The 23881-nt window shown below is 42.0% G+C and overlaps 1 protein-coding gene across 1 annotated transcript; it reads left to right on the top strand.

Annotated features, from left to right (window-relative positions):
* Positions 1 to 354: 354 nt before the first annotated feature.
* LOC145390734 (solute carrier organic anion transporter family member 74D-like) lies at positions 355 to 21945 on the top strand. The gene is made up of 15 exons (XM_080265530.1): positions 355 to 519; positions 1370 to 1502; positions 1982 to 2230; positions 3386 to 3577; positions 4719 to 4859; positions 6064 to 6270; positions 6770 to 6934; positions 7718 to 7789; positions 9004 to 9118; positions 10711 to 10849; positions 11681 to 11749; positions 13288 to 13421; positions 15900 to 16003; positions 17101 to 17202; positions 21788 to 21945. The coding sequence occupies exons 1-15, from the start codon at positions 355 to 357 to the stop codon at positions 21943 to 21945; spliced, it is 2145 nt and encodes a 714-aa protein (XP_080121656.1).
* The last annotated feature ends 1936 nt before the right edge of the window (positions 21946 to 23881 follow it).

Genomic DNA, 23881 nt, shown 5'->3' with positions numbered 1-23881 from the left:
GTGTGAGAGAGAGAGAGAGTGTGTGTGTGTGTGTGTGTGTGTGTGTGTGTGTGTGTGTGTGTGAGAGAGAGAGAGAGTGTGTGTGTGTGTGTGTGTGTGTGTGAGAGAGAGAGAGAGAGAGTGTGTGTGTGTGTGTGTGTGTGTGTGTGTGTGTGTGTGTGTGTGTGTGTGTGTGTGTGTGTGTGTGTGTGTGTCAAGAAACGAAGAGAAAGCCAAGAAACCAAAAGTGAAAATTTATCAACCCAAAAAAAAATCCACAAACTTTTTTTCCAAACTTCCTCTTCCCAAAAAAACAAAAATCCATCGCCATTTCAAGACCAATGAACCCCTCCACTTTTCAGCCAACTCTACAAGATGATGATGAACGGAGAAGGAAGGCGGAGGAAGGAGGAGGAGGAGGAAGAGGAGAAGATGAGGAAGATAAAGGTGACGGAGGAAGAGATTGAGAAGATGTTTACAAAAGAGGAGGTGGAGCAGACGCTGTGTGGGATAGGACCCTTTAAACCACGGTGGATACAGGTAAATATACGTACATGCGGGTAAATACGTATACACATACATACACACACTGTGGATGCTGGCTTATACATACATACATACACATACATTAGCCAGCAGAAGAAAGTGACAAGTAGAAGAGGTGAAATATTAGGCAGAGAAACATACCAAGCCTCTCTCAGCTTAGCAATATTAGCCAGCAGAGGAAAGTGACAAGTAGAAGAGGTGAAATATTAGGCAGAGAAACATACCTTGCCTCTCTCAGCTTAGCAATATTGGCCAGCAGAGGAATGTGACAAGCAGAAGAGGTGAAATATTAGGCAGAGAAACATGCCATGCCTCTCTCAGCTTAGCAATATTAGGCAGCGGAGGAAAGTGACAAGTAGAGGAGGTGAAATATTAGGCAGAGAAACATGCCATGCCTCTCTCAGCTTAGCAATATTAGCCAGCAGAGGAAACTGAAAAGCAGAAGAGGACAAATATTAGCCAGCAGAGGACACTGACAAGCAGACGTGAAATATTAGCCAGCAGAGGAAAGAGAGAAGCAGAAGAAATGAAATATTAGGCAGACAAACATACCAAGCCTCTCTCAGCTTAGCAATATCAGCCAGCAGAGGAAAGTGACAAGTAGAGGAGGTGAAATATTAGGCAGAGAAACATACCATGCCTCTCCCAGCTTAGCAATATTAGCCAGAAGAGGAAAAAGACAGGCAGAAGACGTGAAATATTAGCCAGCGAAACATACCAAGCCTCTCTCAGCTTAGCAATATTAGCCAGCAGAGGAAAGTGACAGGTAGGGGAGGTGAAACATTAGGCGTACATTTTTTCTGTGTGCTCAATTGTACTAACAGCACTGTACACCTTTTTCCAGAGACTAGCAACCAAGGAGATGTACATGTTGGTGTACAGTCTGGTTGGAGTGACACAAGGGATGTTCTTCACGTACGGAGTGGCTGTGATATCCACGATTGAGAAGAGGTTTAAGATGACCAGCAAGGAGTCAGGTGAGAGAGAGAGAGAGAGAGAGAGAGAGAGAGAGAGAGAGAGAGAGAGAGAGAGGGAGAGAGAGAGAGAGAGAGAGAGAGAGAGAGAGAGAGAGAGAGAGAGAGAGAAATAACCACAGTTGAGAAGAGGTTTAAAATGACCATCAAGCAGGGAGGTGTGTGTGTGTGTGTGTGTGTGTGTGTGTGTGTGTGTGTGTGTGTGTGTGTGTGTGTGTGTGTGTGTGTGCGTGTGTGTGTGTGTGTGTGTGTAAGAGAGAGAGAGAGAGAGAGAGAGACGCCTTCACGTGATGGCACCAATATGGCTGGGTGGGGGAGCTGCCTGACTATACAAATCTTTCTCAGTTTACTACTGCTACACTACGAGTACTACTACTACTATTGCTACTCTACTTCCACTACTACCATTACTGCTACTACTACTACTCTACTGTTTCTACTACTACTACTACTACTACCACTACTTCTCTTGCAATCGACAGGTATTCTCATGTCCGGTAACGATATATCACAAGTCATGCTGGCCATCTTCCTGGGCTATTACGGCACCTTTGGCCACCGCCCTCGCTGGCTGGGTGTGGGGGCGCTGATGGTGGCCGCGTCGTGTTTCTGTGCCGCCCTTCCGCACCTCATCTACGGGCCTGGCGAGGATGCGATTCAGGCGGCTAAGGTGGCGACGCTAATGGGCAATGAGTCATCTGCGCTACTGAGGAATTTGGCCGGATTTAAGAGTAGGTACCTGGGATTTTTTCTGGTGATTTCAACGTAAGAATGGGGAGGCTGAAGAGAGAGAGGGTGATTGTGCAGATGATGCTATTCAGGCAGTTAAGATAATGATGCTAATGGGCAATGAATCATCTGTGCTACTGAGAAATTTGGCCGGATTTAAGAATAGGTGCCTGGGATTTTTTCTGGAGATTTCAATGTAAGACTGGGGAAAACTTAAGTGAGAGAGGGTGATTCTGGCAACGATGCTATTCAGGCACAATGCTAATGGGCATTGAGTCATCTGTGCTACTGAGGAATCTGACCAAATTTAAGAGTAGGTACCTGGGATTATTTCAGGTGATTTCAGAGTAAGAATGGGGAAGCTTAAGTGAGAGAGGGTGATTCTGGCAACGATGCTATTCAGGCGCGATGCTAATGGGAAATGAGTCATCTGCGCTACTGAGGAATCTGACCAAATTTAAGAGCAGGTACCTGGGATTATTTCAGGTGATTTCAATGCAAGAATGGGGGATTTTTTAAGGGAGGCAATAAATTTAGACAGAGAAGATGGTTATGCTTCACTTCTCAGTAATTTGACATGATTTCATTTTCATTCATTGCCAGACGCCATGTATCCCAAACGGGGTGGCCAAGGGCTCAGAGTTAATTGTTTTACACGGAGGGGCACTAATCCTCCACCAACCCCACTTGACACGTAGGGAGAAAGTTTAGATATTTGAATCTGTAGGACCATTTGTGATCTGACTGAGTGGGAAGTTTAAAGAGAGACGCAGAATCAGGGGAGGAAGATATTCAGGAGACAAGGGTGGTGACACTTATATGAAATGAGCTGTCTGGCCTGCTGGTGACTCTGACTGGATGTATGTGTGGATATTTGGGATTTTTTGTGGGACTATGAGTGATTTCAGTGCAAGAGCTGTGATTTTTGACACACACACACACACACACACACACACACACACACACATTTGGCTGGATTGAAGTGTGGGTACTGGGAAGTTTGTGGGATTTAGGGGTGACCAGTGTAAGAGTTGTAAATTTTGAGGAACCACACACACACACACACACACACACACACACACACACACACACACACACACATTCTCCCCCCCCACACACACACAATTCTCCCTCTCACACCTCTCTCTCCTTCCCAGCCAACGAAGAGCTGTGCCACAACAAGCCTGAGGTCTCCTGCAATGAGGACCGGAGTTACAGCTACATCGGGGCCTACTTCCTCCTGTTCCTGGCGCAGTTCCTGGTGGGCATCGCTATCAGTATCCTCTTTAGCATCGGCGTCACGTACCTCGACGACAACATCAATAAGAAAACCTATCCCATCTATTACAGTGAGTGTGGTGCGGCTGGGTTGTGTCAGGATTGGGAGAGGTATGGAATGACAGGCGAGGTGAGATAGGGTGTGTGTGTGTGTGTGTGTGTGTGTGTGTGTGTGTGTGTGTGTGTGTGTGTGTGTGTGTGTGTGTGTGTGTGTGTGTGTGTGTGTGTGTGTGTGTTAGCTAAAGTGGCCTAGAATATATTGGCATGGAATGTTAGGGCAGGTTAGACTGGATTGGATTGGGTAACTGGAGTGGACTGGAATGTATTGGTATGGAATGTCAGGCCAGGACAGATAGAGTTGGACTGGTTACCTGGAGTGGACTGGAATGTATTTAAGTATGAGAATGTTAGGCTCGGTTAGGTTGCACTGGGTTTGGTTGCTTGAAGTGGATTATAATGTGTTAGGTATGGGAATGTCAGATGAGGTTAGGTTTGGTTTGGCTGACTGAATTGGATTAGAGAGTATTTAAGGATGAAAATGTTAGGCCAAGTTAGGTTGGGGTTGGTTTGGTTGGATGATCTGTATTGGAATGCGTTATGTGCGATCTCTAACTTAGCCTAGAACCTAATCTAACCCCTTCCTAATCTACACCAATCCCTCTTTCATCTCTCCAACCTACTCTAATCTTGGCTAATCCCTCTCTCCTCCCTCTAAACTAACCTAATCTAATCTAATCCCTCTTCCACCCCTCCACCTTACCCTAATCTAGGCTAATCCCTCTCTCCTCCCTCTAACCTAACCTAACCCCTTCCTAATCTACTATCATCCCTCTTTCTTCTTTCCAACCTAAGCAAATTCCTCTCTCCTCCCTCTAACCTAATCTAACCTCATCTATTCCCACCTCCCTCTCTCTAACCTACCCTAATCTAATCTAATCCCTCTCTCGTCCCTCTAACCTAATCTAACCCCACTCCCTCCCTCTTCCACAGCCCTCACCATCCTCCTATGCATCTCTCCTCCCTCTAATCTAACCTAACCTAATCTAACCCACTTCCTCCCTCTCCCACAGCCCTCTAACCTACCCTAATCCCTCTCTCCTCCTTCTAACCTAATCTAACCCCCTTTCCTCTCTCTCCCACAGCCCTCTAACCTACCCTAATCCCTCTAACCTAACCTAACCTCCTCTCACCCACTTCCTCCCTCTGCCACAGCCCTCACCCTCCTGCTACGCATCCTGGGGCCTGTCTTGGGGTTCCTGGTGGGAGGGAAGTGTCTCTCCATCTGGATAGACCCGGCACTGGACCCAAACATCGATAAGGAGGACCCGCGCTGGCTTGGGGCTTGGTGGCTTGGTGAGTGGCATAGGGTGGCTTGGTGACAGGGTGGCTTGGTGACTGACATAAGGTGGCTTTGTGGGCTGTCTTGTGGCTTACTTTCACTGATAACTACGTACGGTCTTCATCAAAAGTTATGTCGTCTCTCCTGGCTTCTTTCCACGGGCTTTGAATATCACCAGGTTGAATCCACAGCAACGTGAGAGTAGATGATCATTTTATTTCGTCTCGGCTGCTGCAGATTCGCTACTTTTCACAAACCATGGAAAATAAGTAGCAGGAAAAGAGACAGGATATTTGACGCTGACTGTACTGTAATTTTATGATTTTTTTTTCAAGGTTTACTGTACATGATTAACTTAAACACACACACACACACACACACACACACACACACACACACACACACACACACACACTACGAAAGCTTATATTTCCGCCAAACAAGTAAAATTTATGACTGTTCTAATTCCTCTTTCGAAACTGGCGAATAATTTTACGGTCCCACATGGTCAATTAATTCTACGGTCTTGGTTTGCCCCGTTTCACTATCTCAGGGAGCAAATACCTCTACCGACGGCAATAATACACGATTTACTCCCGCATTTGGAGCCAGATCCACCTCAAACTGTAACCAATTCTTCCTTGACCCACTGTCCACCTTCCCACCAAAATACATGGAAATCCGACGACCATTTTTTGAGATATAAACAAAAAAGACAAACCAACAGACACGAATGAATACTTAACCCCCGTCCAGTTTTGATGCTGGAGGTAACATTATCCTTACAAGAAATACTGTTAATAAAAAATAATTGGTCAATCAGATATATATTTTAGATAGCATTGCAAATTTATGTAATAACAATAACTACAAGAAGAAAAACAACTATAAGAACAACAACAAACAACAACAATAATAATAATAATAATAATAATAATAATACCAAAATCCTAACTACAAGGAAACCAACTATAAAAACATCAACAACAACAACAATAATAATAATAATAATAATAATAATAATAATGTAACAATACTACTGTTACTACTACTACTACTACTACTACTAATAATAATAATAATAATCATCATCATCATCATAATAACAATACTACTACTACTAATAATAATAATAACAGCAATACTACTACTACTACTACTACTATAATAATAATAATAATCATCATCATCATCATCATAATCCCTCTCTCTCCCCAGGTCTCTACTTCATCGCAGCTGCTCTCACTATCACGGCCCTTCCTCTCTTCCTCTTCCCCTTCAAACTACCCGCGACTCTTAGGAGGGAGGCCAAGAGGTACAAGAGGAAGGCGGAGAGGGAGAGGAGGGAGGGAGGAGGCAGGAAAGTGGAGGATTTTGTGGAGGAAAGTAGGAGGAAGAAGGAAAGAGTGCGACCGAATTTTAAAAGTAAGGGGGACTGAGAGAGAGAGAGAGAGAGAGAGAGAGAGAGAGAGAGAGAGAGAGTTAAAAGCTGAGAAAGACCTAATAATAATAATAATAATAATAATAATAATAATAACAAAAATAATAATACACCACCACCACAACCATTCCCACCACCACCACAACAACCATCACCACTACAACACCCCCTTACTCTCACCCCCACCACCACCACCACCACCACAACCTTCCTAATACACAACCACCACTACCACAACCCCTCCCTTACCCCCACCACCACCACAACCCCACCTTACCCTCACCCCCACCACCAAAACAACCTTCCTAATACACAACCACCACCACCACAACCCCCCCTTACCCCACCCCCACCGCCACAATCTACCTAATACACTACCACTACCACAACCACCACCCCCTTATCCCCACCACCACCACCCCTTACCCTCACCCCCACCACCACCACAACCACCACCTTCCTCACCCTTCTCCACCCCCTCAGATATGTGGTCAGCCCTTAAGCGCCTGTTCCGGAATAAGGTGTGGGCTGGCAACCTCTTCAGCAGCACCATCACAATCCTGGCGCTCTCGGGCTACTGGAATTTTAAGCCTAAGTACCTGGAGAATCAGTTTAGGAAGAGTGCTGCTGAGGCGAACTATTTTACAGGTGTGTGGGCTATTCTGGTGACTATTACTACTACTACTACTACTATACTACTATTGTTACTGTTACTATTAGTGGTGCAACTACTACTACTACTATTCTATTATCATTACTGCTACTATTACTGGTGCAACTACTACTGCTGTTACTACTACTACTACTACTACTACTATTCTATTATTATTACTGCTGTTATTACTGATGCAACTACTACTGCTACTACTACTACTACTGCTATACTACTATTGTTACTGCTACTATTACTGATGCAACTACTACTACTGCTACTACTATTATACTACTGCTGCTGCTGCTGCTGCTGCTGCTGCTGCTACTACTACTACTACTACTACTGCTACTACTACTCTGCTATTAATGTAACTACTTCTACTGATACTACTGATACTATTATTTCTGCTGTACTACTACTACGACCACTACTACTACTGCGACTACGACTACTACTACTACTACTACTAATAATAATAATAATAATAATTATAACAGTGATGATGATAATAATAATAATAATAATAATAATAATGTAATAACAACAACAACAATAACACCAACATCTACACCACCACCAACAACAACGATATCACCACCACCACCAATAATAATAATAATAATAATAGTAATAATAATAATAATAATAGTAGTTGTAATAATAATAATAATAATAATAATAATATTAATAATAATAAAAATAATAATAATAATAATAAGAAGAAGAAGAAGAAGAAGAAAAATAATAATAATAATAATAATAATAATACTCCACAGGTATGGCCAGCCTAATTGTGTCTGTCGTAGGTGCGGTAATCAGCGGATCTGTCATGAGGTGGTGTCGCCCAGGTAAGCTATAAGAAAGCTAGGTTTTTCTTAGCTGTGGATAATAATAATAATAATAATAATAATAATAATAATAATAATAATAATAACACCCTTAACCACTTAGCTGTGTGTATTTAGTGAGAGACTGACGAGGAGAGTGTATGTGAGTGAGGTGGAGGGGGAGGGACGGAAGGGAAGGCCAAGGATGAGATGATAATAATAATAATAATAATAATAACCCCCTTAACCACTTAGCTGTGTGTACTTAGCGTGAGAGACTGACGAGGAGTGTATGTGAGTGAGGGGGAGGGGGAGACAAGGAGGGGAAGGCCAAGGATGAGATGGAGGGATGGAGTGCAGAGGTATATGAGAGAGGGGGGTGTGAACTGGGAGCAGGGCAGTGAAATGGTGGGGGACAGGGTGACGTGGAGGCGATTTGTTTGTGGCCACGCCGTATAAGGGATTTACGCGTTTGGCAATAGATAGATAGATAGTTTTTTAGCTGTGTGTATTTATTGCTGTGTGTACTCTCAGCTGTGTGTGCGGTGTGTGTGTGAGCTGTGTACGTTTCTACTCGTGTGCACATGTAAGCGAGAGAAGGCCAGGTTTTTTTCTTAGCTGTGGATGTAGCTTTCTCATCCACCACAGCTTTTTACCACTTAGCTGTGTGTATTTTTAGCTGTGTGTATTTTAGTTGTTTGTATTTTTAGCTGTGTGTATTTTTTAGCTATGTACGGTGTGTGTGTAAGCTGTGTAGGTATTTGTGTGCACATTGTAAATTGTGTGTGCTATTCCTTATACACACACGCCTTTCCTTTTTACTGAGAGAGAGAGAGAGAGAGAGAGAGAGAGAGAGCTAATTCCCCCCTTTCTCTCTCTCTTTCTCTCTCTCTCTCTCTCTCTCTGTCCCCAGGTCCTCGTCTCGTGTCTGGCTACAATATTTTCGTCAATCTTGTCAGCTGTGTGTGTCTGTATGTGTGAAAGTGAGAAAGTAAGTGAGCGAGAAACAGAGTGAGATAGGAAGTGAGAAAGTGAGCTAACTCCCTCTCTCTCTCTCTCTCTCTCTCTCTCTCTCACCAGGTCCTCGTCTCGTGTCTGGCTACAATATTTTCGTCACCCTGGTCAGCTGTGATAGATAGACAGACAGATAGACAGTGTGAAAGAAAGTGACAGTGAGTGAGAAAGTGAGCTAACTCTCTCTCTCTCTCTCTCTCTCTCTCTCTCTCTCTCTCCAGGTCCTCGTCTCGTGTCTGGCTACAATATTTTCGTCACCCTGATCAGCTGTCTCGGGTTCTTTGCTCTTATGTTCGTTGGCTGTCCGAAGTTGGAGGTGGTGGGGCCCATGGAGGGGTAAGTAGACGATTTTTTTTTTATTTTTAGACGATTTTTTTTATTTTTAGACGATTTTTTAGACGATTTTATTTTTTATTTTTAGACGATTTTTTATTTTTTAATACGATTTTTTGAATTTTTAGACTTTTTTTTAGACGATTTTTTATTCTTCAGACGAATTTTTTGAAATTTTTGACGATTTTTTATTTTTCAGTCTGATTTTTTTAACGTTTTTAATTATTAGACGATTTTTTTTAGTTTTTAGACGATTTTTTGAATTTCTATACGGTTTCTTGAATTTTTAGACGATTTTTTTGAATTTTTAGAATTATTTTTTGGATTTATGGAAGATTTTCTTGAATCATTAGACGATTTTTTAAATTTCTAGACGATCTTTTTTATTTTTAGACGATTTTGTATTTTTAGACGATTTTCTTGATTTTTAGACGATTTTTTGTTTCAGACGATTTTTTACCCCTAGACAGAAGATTGTGATTTTTTAAGGGGTCTGACTCTGGGTAATGGTATCGTAGTTTATTCCCTGAGGCCAAGACGATTACTGGCTTTCGAAAGACGGTTTTGACTTAGTAATGGAAGATTTTTAAGGGTCTGAGTAATTAATGGAGGATTTTTAAGGATTTCAGACGGTTTTGACTAATTAATGACAGATTTTTAAGGTTCTGACAAATTAATGAAAGATTTTTGTATTTCAGACGGTTTTGACTTATTAATGACAAATTTTTAAGATTTTTTACTTATTCATGGAAGATTTTTAAAGATTTCAGACGATTTTGAATTATTAATGAAAGATTTTTAAGATTTTGACTAATTAAAGGAAGATTTTTAAAGATTCCAGACGGTTTTGGCCAATTAATGCAAATTTTTAAAGGTTCTGACTAATGAACGGGCGATTTTTAAAGATTTCAGACGGTTTTGACTTATTAACGGACGATTTTTAAAGATTTCAGACGGTTTTGACATTAATGGACGATTTTTAAATATCTCAGACGGTTTTGACTTATTAATGGACGATTTTTAAAGATTTCAGACGGTTTTGACTCATTAACGGACGATTTTTAAATATTTCAGACGTTTTTTACTTATTAACGGACGATTTTTACATATTTCAGACGTTTTTACTTATTAACGGACGATTTTTAAATTTTTTACTAATTAAAGGACGATTTTTAAAGATTTCAGACGGTTTTGACTAATTAACGGACGATTTTTAAAGTTTTGACTAATTAACGGACGGTTTTTAAAGATTTCAGACGATTTTGACTAAATAATGGACGATTTTTTCGCTTTACGCTTTTTTTTTATTGATTACTGGACGATTTTGCTCCCGTAAGTCCCTAAAATAAACAACTTCGACAAGAAAACGATATAAATACAAGAAAAAGTCATGCTGTAATATGGAGAGTAAATCGCATAGGAAAAGGTGTAACGAGAGGTTTCAAAACTACAATACACAATTTCAGATCTGTAATATGTATGATAATGTGTTGGACTGGTAGGATGGGGAGCTGGACTGGGGTAGGATGGGGAGTTGGACTAGAATATGAGGACTAAATCGCTATGGAGAAGGTGTTACGGTATCTTTCACACAGGTCAGCGGGGCCGGCCTGTTCTTCCGAGTGTGCCTGTTCAGAGAAATACACGCCCGTTTGTTCTGAGGATAATGTTACGCTGTTCTACTCCCCTTGTTATGCCGGATGTTCTACGGATAACATCGCTGCCAATCCCATAGTGAGTCTATCAATTTATCTATCTACCTATCTATCCATCCATCTATCAATGTTATGGACTATCTATATCTATCCATCCATCTATCTATGTTATGGACTATCTTTTTGTTTAAGCTTATCTATCTATCCGTCTCTATAACTTTATCTATCATTGTCATCTCTGTCTATCTACCTACCTATCTATCTATCTATCCATCCATCTACCTATCTATATATGGTACCTATCTATCTATCCATTTATCTATCTATCTGCCCAACTATCTACATATGGTATCTATCTATCTATCCATCTACCTCTATCTACCTATCCATCTGCCTCTCTATCTATCTATCTATCTATCTACCTATCTATCTATCTGCTCTCATTATAACCTCACTTTCTAATAGTCTTGTTATAAATTTAAACACAAATTAACATAAAAAGTTAAAAGGAATATCTGAATATTATATTGTACCGCACGGCTTGCATACGCCTGGCACGAGTGAGGAGCTGTACTGTGTGTGTGTGTGTGTGTGTGTGTGTGTGTGTGTGTGTGTGTGTGTGTGTGTGTGGGTGTGTGTGTGTGAGAGAGAGAGAGAGAGAGAGAGAGCGCACACACACACACACACACACACACACACACACACACACACACACACACACACACAGCGAGAGAGAGAGAGAGAGAGAGAGAGAGAGCGCACACACACACACACACACACACACACACACACACACACACACACACACACACACAGAACACTTCCAACAGTCACCAATACACTTACACTACTGTATATGAATGTATTTTGTATTCTGCTTTGTATTCCCCCTGTATTTTGTATTTTTCAGGAATACAGCGGGTGTAGATGCATTACAAACTCCACTACAGCCCTTCACGACACTACCCTTGCCCCTCCGGTAAGTAACAAAATAATAATAATAATAATAATAATAACGAAAATGATAAGAGTAATAATAATAACAATAATGATGGTGATAATAATGATAAAAATAATAATGATAACGATACTACTACTACTGCTAATAATAATAATAATAATAATACCGGTATCTATCTATCTATCTATCTATCTATTGCCAGACGCCTCAATCCCGTTTGGGGTGGCCACAAACAAATCGCCTCCAAGTCGCCCTGTCCCCCGCCATTTCACTGCCCTGCTCCCAACTCACACCCCCCTCTCTCATATACCTCTCCACCCCATCCCTCCATCTCATCCTCGGCCTCCCCCTCCCTCTTCCCCTCTCCACCTCACTCAAATACACTCTCTTCGTCAGTCTTTCACCCTCCATCCTCTCCACATGGCCAAACCACCTCAGTGTGTTCCTCATAACGCTTCCTATCACATCCACATCCACACCACCGGTACCAATAATAATAATAATAATAATAATAATAATAATAATAATAATAATAATAATAAAACAAAAACCAGAAACATTACAGGAGTTGTGCACCTATCCGAAAATCGCTAGTGAGTGACTGACGGACAACACACATTCCTAGCTATTCTCCCTTTAATTTAAGAAAAAGGACTTCGGGATAAAATTATGCTTAGTTAAGGAATTTTAAGGTTATTACAAAAATACTTAGGAAATAAAAACACATCAGTATTACAGAAATAGATAAAGGCATGACAATGGTTAAGAAATTGTGGGATAGCGTTCATGGAGGAATTCTATCTATCCTCTCTGTCTATCTGTCTGTCTCTCTCTCTCTCTCACACACACAGACACACACACACACACACACACACACACACAAACACACTCTAACGTTTCTTATTCCTTGGTAATAAGCATATATTTTGTAACCTAATACTGTACTGCACTATATATGAAACTTTCCCAATAAAAACATTATACCGTCATATATATATATATATATATATATATATATATATATATATATATATATATATATATATATATATATACCTAACAATTTTAAAACAACATACTGTATATTTTGTACCCTAACGTCGTATGTATCAGGCTCTTATATTACAAAAACCACCACATTATGTTTTGTAACCTACTGCTGTAACCCACTCTGTACTCTACCTCTACTTCCCCACACCATGACAGGAGCAGTGTGCCTTCCTCTATGTTTTGTAACCTGCTGCTGTAACCCTCTCTGTCATGTACCGTACCTCTAATTCCCCATACCATGACAGGAGCAGTGTGCCTTCCTCTATGTTTTGTAACCTGCTGCTGTAACCCTCTCTGCACTCTAACTCTACTTCCCCACACCATTTCAGGAGCAGTGTGCCTTCCCTATGTTTTGTAACCTACTGCTGTAACCCACTCTGTCATGTACCGTACCTCTAATTCCCCATACCATTACAGGAGCAGTGTGCCTTCCCCTATGTTTTGTAACCTGCTGCTGTAACCCACTCTGTCATGTACTCTACCTGTCCTTCCCCACACCATGACAGGAGCAGTGGGGCAAGGCACACAGGGGGTACTGCCCCGAGCCCTGCAATGGCTTCTTCTACTACTTCCTGATCCAGATTACCACCAAGACTATCGTGTCCACCAGCAGGATAGGCAGCAGCATCGTCCTCCTCAGGTAATAGTAACCAAGGAGATTCGTGGCCTGGTAATAGTAACCAAGGAGATTCGTGGCCTGGTAATAGTAACCAAGGAGATTCGTGGCTTAGTAATAGTAACCAAGGAGATTCGTGGCCTGATAATTGGTGAGTCGTGGCTTAGTAATAGTAACCAAGGAGATTCGTGGCCTGGTAATAGTAACCAAGGAGATTCGTGGCCTGGTAACAGTAACCAAGGAGATTCGTGGCCTGGTAACAGTATCCAAGGAGATTCGTGGCCTGGTAACAGCAACCAAGGAGATTCGTGGCCTGGCAATAGCAACCAAGGAGATTCGTGGCCTGGCAATAGCAACCAAGGAGATTCGTGGCCTGGTAACAGCAACCAAGGAGATTCGTGGCCTGGTAACAGCAACCAAGGAGATTCATGGCCTGGCAATAGCAACCAAGGAGATTCGTGGCGTAGTAATAGTAACCAAGGAGATTCGTGGCGTAGTAATAGTAACCAAGGAGATTCGTGGCCTGGCAATAGCAACCAAGGAGATTCGTGGCCTGGCAATAGCAACCAAGGAGATTCGTGGCCCAGAAATAGTGTACTAATCTCTAACCATAACTCCTACTCTAACTTGGCCTTAAAAAATTGTCATCACTCCATTTTGATGCTAGTCACGAAGAAGTGCAATGGAGAGGATGTAGTATAGTACTGTAGATTATGATGCTAGTCACGAAGAAGTACAATGGAAAGGATGTAGTATAGTACCGTACTGTAGAATATGATGCTAGTCACGAAGAAGTGCAATGGAAAGGATGTAGCACAGTACTGTAGAATATGATGCTAGTCACGAAGAAGCGCCATGGAACGGATGTAGTGTACTACTGTAGAGTATGATGCTAGTCACGAAGAAGTACTGTGCAATTTGGAACAGGTTAGATTGAACTGAGTATAACAGTGAAAATCGAATGCGTGTATAGTAATAACGGTATTTGTTTTACCCAAAAGAAGCAGATGCGGCGTCCACCCAGGGGCCAAACCTCCAATTTTAGGCCAAGTTAGAGGAAAAGGAGTACGGTATAGAAGAGTCCCGGATTAATTTCCTGATATCGTTCTTGACCTTTACTCACATCAGGTAAAGTAGCTCCCTAACACCTGTTCCATAGCGATTTATTTTTGGATATGGCTGGTTAATACAGCTACTTTTATACGCTAGTCCATGCAGAGTATGGCGATGTCAGAAGGATTTATTTAGCTCAGAATAAGAGAATAAGGTGTCATAAGCAAAATAAATCGCTTAGGAAAAGGTGTTAGGGAGCTTCCTTAATAAATCTCTTAGGAAAAGGTGTTAGGGAGCTTCCTTAATAAATCACTTAGGAACAGGTGATAGGGAGCTTCCTTAATGAATCGCTTAGGAAAAGGTGTTAGGGAGCTTCCTTAATAAATCACTTAGGAACAGGTGATAGGGAGCTTCCTTAATGAATCGCTTTGGAAATGGTGTTTGGGAGCTTCCTTAATAAATCACTTAGGAAAAGGTGTTAGGGAGCTTCCTTAACAAATCTCTTAGGAAACGGTGTTAGGGAGCTTCCTTAATGAATCGCTTTGGAAATGGTGTTTGGGAGCTTCCTTAATAAATCACTTAGGAAAAGGTGTTAGGGAGCTTCCTTAATAAATCTCTTAGGAAAAGGTGTTAGGGAGCTTCCTTAATAAATCACTTAGGAACAGGTGATAGGGAGCTTCCTTAATGAATCGCTTTGGAAATGGTGTTTGGGAGCTTCCTTAATAAATCACTTAGGAAAAGGTGTTAGGGAGCTTCCTGAATGCGAGAGTATGGTGATATCAGAAGGATTTATGTAGCACAGAATAGGAGAGTTAGGTGTAATAAGCAGGTGTCATGAGCATAATAAATTGCTTAGGAAAAGGTGTTAAGGGACTGCCTTAATAAATCGCTTAGGAAAAGGTGTTAGGGAGCTACCTTAACACAGAGTATGGTGATCTCAGAAGGATTTATGTAGCACAGAACAGGAGGGTTAGATGTAATATGCAAAAGGTGTCATGAACATAAATTGCTTAGGAAAAAGTGCTAATAAATCACTTAAGAAAAGGTGTTAGGGCGTTTCCTTATCTCTCTTATCTTCCAGAGCGGTGTCGGAGGAAGTAAAGGACTATCATTGGGCGCCATTACCGTGTTTATCAGTCCTGCCTTAATAAATCGCTTAGGAAAAGGCGTTAGGGAGCTTCCTTAATCAATCGCTTAGGAAAAGGTGTTAATAAATCACTTAAGAAAAGGTGTTAGGGCGTTTCCTTATCTCTCTTGTCTTCCAGAGCGGTGTCGGAGGTAGTAAAGGACTATCATTGGGCGCCATTACAGTGTTTATCAGTCCTGCCTTAATAAATCGCTTAGGAAAAGGCGTTAGGGAGCTTCCTTAATAAATCGCTTAGGAAAAGGTGTTAATAAATCACTTAAGAAAAGGTGTTAGGGCGTTTCCTTATCTCTCTTGTCTTCCAGAGCGGTGTCGGAGGAAGATAAAGGACTATCGTTGGGCGCCATTACCGTGTTTATCAGTCTCTTCGGCTTCATTCCTGCGCCTATCATCATGGGGGCAATTATAGGTGAGTTGGGGGCATTGAGAGGGGGATTGAGGGTGTTGAGGGTGTAATTTTGGGGTGCTGAGGGATACTGAGGGTGATTTTAGGGTGTTGGGGGATACTGAGGGTGATTTTCATGCACTGGTGGGGTACTGAGGGTGATTTTAGGGTGCTGGGGTATTGAGGGTGATTTTAGGGCACTGGTGGGGTACTGAGGGTGATTTTAGGGCACTGGTGGGGTACTGAGGGTGATTTTAGGGCGCTGGGGTATTGAGGGTGATTTTAGGGCACTGGTGGGGTACTGAGGGTGATTTTAGGGCACTGGGGGGTACTGAGGGTGATTTTAGGGCACTGGGGGGTACTGAGGGTGATTTTAGTTGGAGGGATACTGAGGGTGATTTTAAGGCATTTAAGGCACTGAGGGTATTTGGCGGCATTTAAGGCACTGTGCAGCATTTAGGACACAAGAGTATTTGAGGGAATTTAGAACACTGAGAGCATTTTAAGGTATGGGGCACTGAGAAGGCATTTTAGGGCATTGACAGTAAGGTACTTTATGACATTTTGGGCGTATTTTAGGGGACCTGGAGGGTATTTAGGGTATTGAGAGTACATTAGGGGATTTACAGTGTATTTTAGGACACTGAGAGTACTTTATGGAATTTACAGGGTATTTTAGGGCATTGACTGTATTCACTGTATTTTAGGGCACTGGGGAATTGAGTGTATTTAGGGCATTGAAGGAATATTCCAGGGCATTTAGGGCACTTAAATTGTACCTTAGGGTTATCTAGCACTATCTATCCAGTATCTATCTATCTATCTATCCATCTCCTATCACTCTATCTATCTATCCATCTCCCTCTCTATCTATCCTTCTCTCTCTATCTCTCTCTCTATCTATCTATCTCCTCTATCTCTATCCATCTCCTATCTCTATCTATCTATCCATCTCCTGCTATCTATTCATCTATCTATCCATCCCCTTCTATCTATTTATCTATCTATCCATCTTCTATCTATCTATACATCTCCAATCTCTATCTATCAATCTCCCTCTCTCTCTCTCTTTCATACCCCCACTCCCACTCACTCACTTTCTCACTCTCCTTCTCTCCCAGACTCAGCGTGTATGGTATGGGACAAATCTTGCGGAAAGACGGGCAACTGCTGGCTCTACGACGCAGACAAATTCCGTAAGATCCTGCACCTCGTCCCGGCAGGTAAGAGAGATGGAGCCCCAGTATGTGGTTGGAGGGTGTTGAGGTGCTTTGTTTATTTATTCACTTATTTATGTATTTATTTATTCATGTATCTATTTATTTTTAATGGTACGTGGATGTGATGCCCCTTTAAAATTAGGTGGCAGCGGTGGGATTGTGTGTGTGTGTGTGTGTGTGTGTGTGTGTGTGTGTGTGTGTGTGTGTGTGAGAGAGAGAGAGTCAGGGGATTCTCAAGAAACAGGTGACAATGAGAACAAGACCCAGTGATCATCAAAAGTTTCAGCATGTGTTTGTATCTACAGTAACCCTGGCTTCTGTACATCCACCCACTTTTATCGTCACTTCTATCAATTCTGTCTACGTTTTCGCATCTCTCTGTATCTAATTCATCATTCTCTTCTTCCATCCCAGTTACAATCGTCATTTCCTTCAATTTTGTCTACATTTCCGTATCTAATTCTCCCTTTTCTTCCTCTATTCCAGTTACCATCTTCATTCCCTTCAATTCTGTCAACGTTTCCGCATCTCTCTCTATTTAATTCATCATTCTCTTTTTCCATCCCAGTTCTCATCTTCATTCCCTTCAATTCTGTCAACGTTTCCGCATCTCTCTCTATTTAATTCATCATTCTCTTCCTCCATTTCAGTTTTCATCATCATTTCTCTCAATGCTACCCTCAATTCAGCCTCTCTTCGTGTCTAATTCCTCCTTCTTTTCCTCAATACCAGTTCTTATCTTCATGTCTCTAACTTCAACCCACGTTACATTTTCATTTCTCTCAATTCTTCCTTCATTTCAGCCTCCCTTCGTGTCTAATTCCTCCTTCGCTCCCTCCATTCCAGTTTCACCATCATTTTTCTCAATTTTACCCCCCATTTCAGCACAGTACACACTACACTTCCTATTCAAAATTCACCAAAAATGGCGTCGATTCATCAAGCCTCGGAGTCCCCAGGGGGGGGACCATAAATGTCCCCGCCATCTGCCCCTCTCCCGGTGACGACTCAAGGTGCCTGGAACCACTGGCTGACTCTCTTCTTCTTCATTTCTGCAACATTCGCGGCCTTTCATCTAACTTTCGCTCTGTTGAGCACCACCTCTCCTCCTCTAAACCTCACCTTCTTTTTCTAACGGAGACTCAGCTGTCTGAGGCAACTGACAGCAAACCCTTTTCTGTATCCTCCTACTTTCTTTATACTCATTCCAAAGCCAAAGGTGGCTGTTGTGTATACATACGCAACGACTTATCTTGCTCTCGTGTTCCTGAACTTGATTCTTCTGAATTCTCCACACTCTGGCTTCGGCTTTCCTGTCATTCTCTGACTAAATATATCTGTGCTGTTTACTTATCCTCTAATTCTACTATCAAAAATTCTTCGACTATCTTACTTCTGCGATGGAACACATTCTGTCCATTTCTCCTTTCTCTGAAATCTCCATTCTTGGAGATTTCAATGTTCACCACCACCTTTGGCTCTCCTCTCCTTTCACGGATCCACCTGGTGAATAAGCCTACATCTTTTCTATCCTTAATGACCTAGAGCAGCTTGTACAGCACCCTACCCGTATCCCTGACCGCCTTGGAGAGAGCTCCAACATACTTGACCTCTTCCTCACAACTAATCCTTCTGCTTACTCTGTTAATCTTTTCTCTCTGTTGGGCTCCTCCGATCACAACCTTATTACCTTAACTTGTCCTATCACTCCGGTACGGCCTGTGGACCCTCCAGGGAAACGTCGTCTGTGGCATTTTGGAGCCGCAGACTGGGAGGCCCTCAGGCAGTACTTCTTTGATTTTCCCTGGAATGATTATTGCTTCCATGGCCGTGAGCCATCTGAGTGTCCCTTGCGCATTACGGAGGTTATTCTCTCGGGCATGGAAGCATACATTCCTTTCTCATATCCTCTGACTAACGCAAGAAAGCCTTGGTTTAATCATGCTTGTTCTAATGCAACAAGGAGAAGGCCTACAAAAGGTACCGGAGCCAACCCACCCCTGAATCACATCATCTTTACGTTTCTGCCCGGAATCATGCTAAGTCTGTTCTTCGCTCTACTAAAAGTAATTTCATCCATACTAAATGCTCTCAACTCTCCAACTCGAATTCTTCCTGCTCCTTCTGGCACCTTGCCAAAAATCTTTCTAACAACTTTACCTCATCATCCTTCCCTCCTCTTTTCTACTCTGATGGTTCTGTAGCTATTTCTTCTACTGATAAAGCAGATCTCTTCGCACAGACTTTCTCCTCCAATTCCACCTTAGACGATTCCGGTGCTGTTCCTCCATCACTTCCCCCCTCTGACTTCCTCATGGCTGACATTAAAATTTCTTCATTGGATGTATTTTCTGCCATCACTGGCCTCAGTACTAACAAGGCATATGGGCCTGATGGGGTCCATCCTGTTGTTCTCAAGAACTGTGCTTCTGTGCTTACACCCTGCCTAGGCAAACTCTTTCACCTTTGTCTGTCAACTTGTACCTTTCCTTCTTGCTGGAAGTTTGCTCTCATTCAGCCAGTCCCAAAGAAGGGTGACCACTCCCAACCCTCCAACTATCGTCCAATTGCTTTAACGTCCTGTATTTCAAAAGCTTTCGAGTCAATTCTTAATAGAAAAATTTTAAGGCATCTTTCCTATCACAACCTTCTTTCCGATCGTCAGTATGGGTTCCGTCAGGGACGCTCCAATGGCGATCTTCTCACCTGCCTTTCAGACTCCTGGTCATCCTCCTTTCGGGACTTTGGCGAAAGCTTTGCCATTGCACTTGACATCTCAAAGGCTTTCGATCGAGTCTGGCATAAATCTTTAATTTCCAAACTGCCATCCTACGGTTTCTATCCTTCTATCTGTGCCTTCATCGCTAGCTTCCTTTCTGGTCGTTCTGTAGTTGCTGTTGTAGACGGCCATCGTTCTTCTCCTAGATCTATCACCAGTGGTGTTCCTCAGGGCTCTGTCCTATCACCAACTCTCTTCCTTTTATTCATCAATGATCTTCTAAGCTGTACATCTAACCCTATCCACTCATACGCTGATGACTCCACCCTTCACCTTTCCATTCAGTTCCCGCAATGCCCATCTCAACAGTTACTTCAACAAACAAGGGACGAGGCTATGGCACACCTAATGTCTGACTTGGCTCGTATCTCTGACTGGGGTAAAAATAATATGGTTGTCTTTAATGCATCTAAGACTCAGTTCTTACACCTATCAACCCGACAAAATCTTCCACAGATATACCCACTAATGTTTAATAATATTCAGCTTAATCCTGCATCATCCTTGAACATGCTTGGGGTTTCATTTACTCGGGACTTATCTTGGAATTATCATATTACATCTCTTGTAAAATCTGCTTCCAAGAGATTGGGTGTGCTAAGCCGACTCCGCTCTTTCTTTACCCCTGCACAATTGTTGACTCTATACAGGGGTTTTATCCGCCCCTGTGTGGAGTACAACTCTCATGTGTGGGGAGGCTCCCCACATACAGCTCTTCTCAATAGGGTGGAGTCAAAGGCTTTTTGTCTCATTAACTCTCCTCCTCTTACTGACTCCCTTCAACCTCTGTCTCTTCGCCGCACTGTTGTCTCTTTATCTCTTTTCTGTCGCTACTTTAATGGTCACTGCTCCTCTGAACTGTCTGCTTGCATTCCTCCACCTCTACGACGGGCGCGTAGCACCCGTCTGGCAGCAAACTCTCATCCCTTTTCTGTCCAACTCTCTAATGCAAGAGTTAACCGTTACTCCCAGTCTTTCATTTATGCAACTGGTCAGCTCTGGAACTGTCTCCCTCTGTCTGTATTTCCTGCTGCCTATGATCTCCAGTCTTTCAAACGCAGTGTGTCCAGGCATCTCAAAATGATCGGATCTTGAATTTGGCTCTCTGTTGTATTTTGTTTTTCTCTTGGAACTGTTACTGCGGGCTCATGGCCTTTGGTTCCTTCTTCCTCGCATAAAAAAAAAAAAAAATCTTCGTGTCTAATTCCTCCTTCGCTCCCTCCATTCCAGTCTTCATCTTCATCTCTCTCAATTCTACCTTCATTTCAGCATTTCTTTGTGTCTAATTCCTCCCTCGCTCCCTCCATTCCAGTCTTCATCTTCATTTCTCTCAATTCTACCTTCATTTCAGCCTCTCTTCGTACCTAATTCCTCCTTCTCTTCCCTCCATTCCAGTATTCATCTTTATTCCCTTTAATTCTGTCCACGTTTCAGCATTTCATTGTATGTAGGCTCATCCTTCCTTCTCTTCCTCCATCCTTGTCTTGTCTTCATTTTTCTCAATTCTGCCTAAGTTTCGGCCTCTTTTCGCGTCTAATTCCTCCTTCGCTCCCTCCATTCCAGTCTTCATCTTCATCTCTCTCAATTCTACCTTCAATTTTGCCTCCCTTCGTGTCTAATTCCTCCTTCGCTCCCTCCATTCCAGTCTTCATCTTCGTCTCTCTCAATTCTACCTTCAATTCAGCCTCTCTTCGTGTTTAATGCCTCCTTCTCTCCCTCCATTCCAGTCTTCATCTTCATCTCTCTCAATTCTACCTTCAATTCAGCCTCTCTTCGTGTTTAATGCCTCCTTCTCTCCCTCCATTCCAGTCTTCATCTTCATCTCGCTCATCGGGGACATCGTGGTCTATCGCAACTGCAGACACCTCGACCTTTATGGACTCAGAGATGATGACATAGAAATGGACAAGTCACCCGAGGAAGCCGAACCTCTAAAAAGAAAACAGGAAGAGGCGGCCAAAGTGTGATAGAGGACTCTTATATTTTTTCGTGTGTGATCAGAGCCTGTATTCTCTACGGTTAAGGAAGCTCCCTAACACCTTTTCCTAAGCGACTTATTTCGCTGTGTTATATATTTCTGATGCCGCCATACGCTGCATATCTAACGTACAGAAGGATTTAACTATTCATATCCTCCATAACACCTTTTCCTAAGCGATTTATTTTGCTTACAACACCTTACTGTCCTAATCTGTATTATCTATTTCTGATACTGCCATATTCTGCATAACTAACGTAGCTTCAAAAGGATATTAACCAGCCATATCCTCCCTAACACCTTTTCCTAAGCGATTTATTTTGCTTATTACACCTTACTGTCCTAATCTGTATTATATATTTCTGATCCCTCCATACTCTGCATAAATAACTTACAAAAGGATATTAACCAGCCATATCCTCCCTAACACCTTTTCCTAACCGATTTATTTTGCTTATTACACCTTACTGTCTATTCATTGTTACATATTCCTGATCCCACCATACTCTGCATACATATCGTACAACAGGATATTAAGGAGCCATATCCAAAAAATAAGTCACTAAGGAAGAGGTGCTAGGGAGAGAATACGGGTACATGCCTAGAGTATTTTGTCCATATTGTTCATTGTAACTTCAGGAGGTTATTCTACGACTGATAATGAGTAAAAATAAGTAAAAAAATACCGTAAATATGTAAATAAAATGGAGAGGATGAAGAGCGAGAGACTAAAGAGAAGAGTTTGTGTGTGAGTGAGGTGGAGGGGGGGAGAGGGAGGAGGAGGCCGAGGATGATGTTGAGGGATGGAATGCAGAGGTATGTGAGTGAGGGGTGTGTGAGATGAGGGAAGGACAGTGAAATGGCAGGGAACAAGGCGACATGGAGGCGATTTGTTTGTGGCCACCCCTCACGTAATTAAGGCATCTGGCAATATAGAAAATGGGTCTAGTTCTCAACCGTAATGAAACTACAATTACTGAAGGTCTTAGGAGTTAATTAGCTATCTATCTATCTATTGCCGGACGTCTTAATCCCGTAACGGGTGGCAACAAACAAATCGCCTCCACTTCGCCCTGTCCCCCGCCATTATGAGGTAGATAATTTTCCCCATAAGGTAATCAGCAACTCTAATTACGGAAACAACAACAACAGCAACAACAACAATAATAATAATAATAATAATAATAATAATAATGATGATGATAATAACAATAAATAATAATAATAATAATAATAATAATAATAATAATAAAATAATAATAATAATGACTACTGTAATACTCTCTAACTCCTTTGTACTTCCGCCAGTGTTCGTTATGTACATTTGTATAGCTAATAAAAGTACTGTATTACATTTACTATTTTGTAATGCATCCTGGACACTGAAGTACCTACGTCATTTGCTATAAACTCTCTCTCTCTCTCTCTCTCTCTCTTTCTCCTATCTGTAACTGTAGGAAATAAGGTTACGATGATGATTGAAATAATGATAACGGAATAATAATAATAATAATAATAATAATAATAATAAGCATGGTAGTAGTAGTAGTAGTGGTAGTATAACATCAACAACAACAACAGCGATGACGACAATGATAAAACAAACAATGACAACAATAACAGCAATTCTGAGAAGCATACACGGAATGAACCCCCCCCTCTCTCTCTCTCTCTCTCAATTCTCAGAGACATTTACACCGTGACGTAATAGTGACGATGGTGAGGTGGCCTGGCGTGTGGAGTGAGGTGGATCGGATGTGCAGGGTGTGTGTGTGTGTGTGTGTGTGTGTGTGTGTGTGTGTAAAGTTTCCTAGTTTAAATACAATCGTTTTGAGTTTTGCTTGAGGTGGATTGTGTGTGTGTGTGTGTGTGTGTGTGTGTGTGTGTGTGTGTGAGAGAGAGAGAGAGAGAGAGAGAGAGTGTGT

The sequence above is a fragment of the Coenobita brevimanus genome, chromosome 15 (assembly GCF_032717465.1).
Source record: "Coenobita brevimanus isolate Jiangsu-jjx chromosome 15, ASM3271746v2, whole genome shotgun sequence".
Classification (NCBI taxonomy): domain Eukaryota; kingdom Metazoa; phylum Arthropoda; class Malacostraca; order Decapoda; family Coenobitidae; genus Coenobita; species Coenobita brevimanus.
This window is presented reverse-complemented; position numbering and strand designations above follow the sequence as displayed.

Bases quoted from the DNA above. Each gene is read 5' to 3' on its own strand.
- LOC145390734 (XM_080265530.1), top strand. From the start codon at position 355: ATGATGATGAACGGAGAAGGAAGGCGGAGGAAGGAGGAGGAGGAGGAA. The intron at 2,231-3,385 runs GTAGGTACCTGG...TCTCCTTCCCAG, and splicing joins GAATTTGGCCGGATTTAAGA to CCAACGAAGAGCTGTGCCAC. The intron at 13,422-15,899 runs GTAATAGTAACC...CTTGTCTTCCAG, and splicing joins AGCAGCATCGTCCTCCTCAG to AGCGGTGTCGGAGGAAGATA.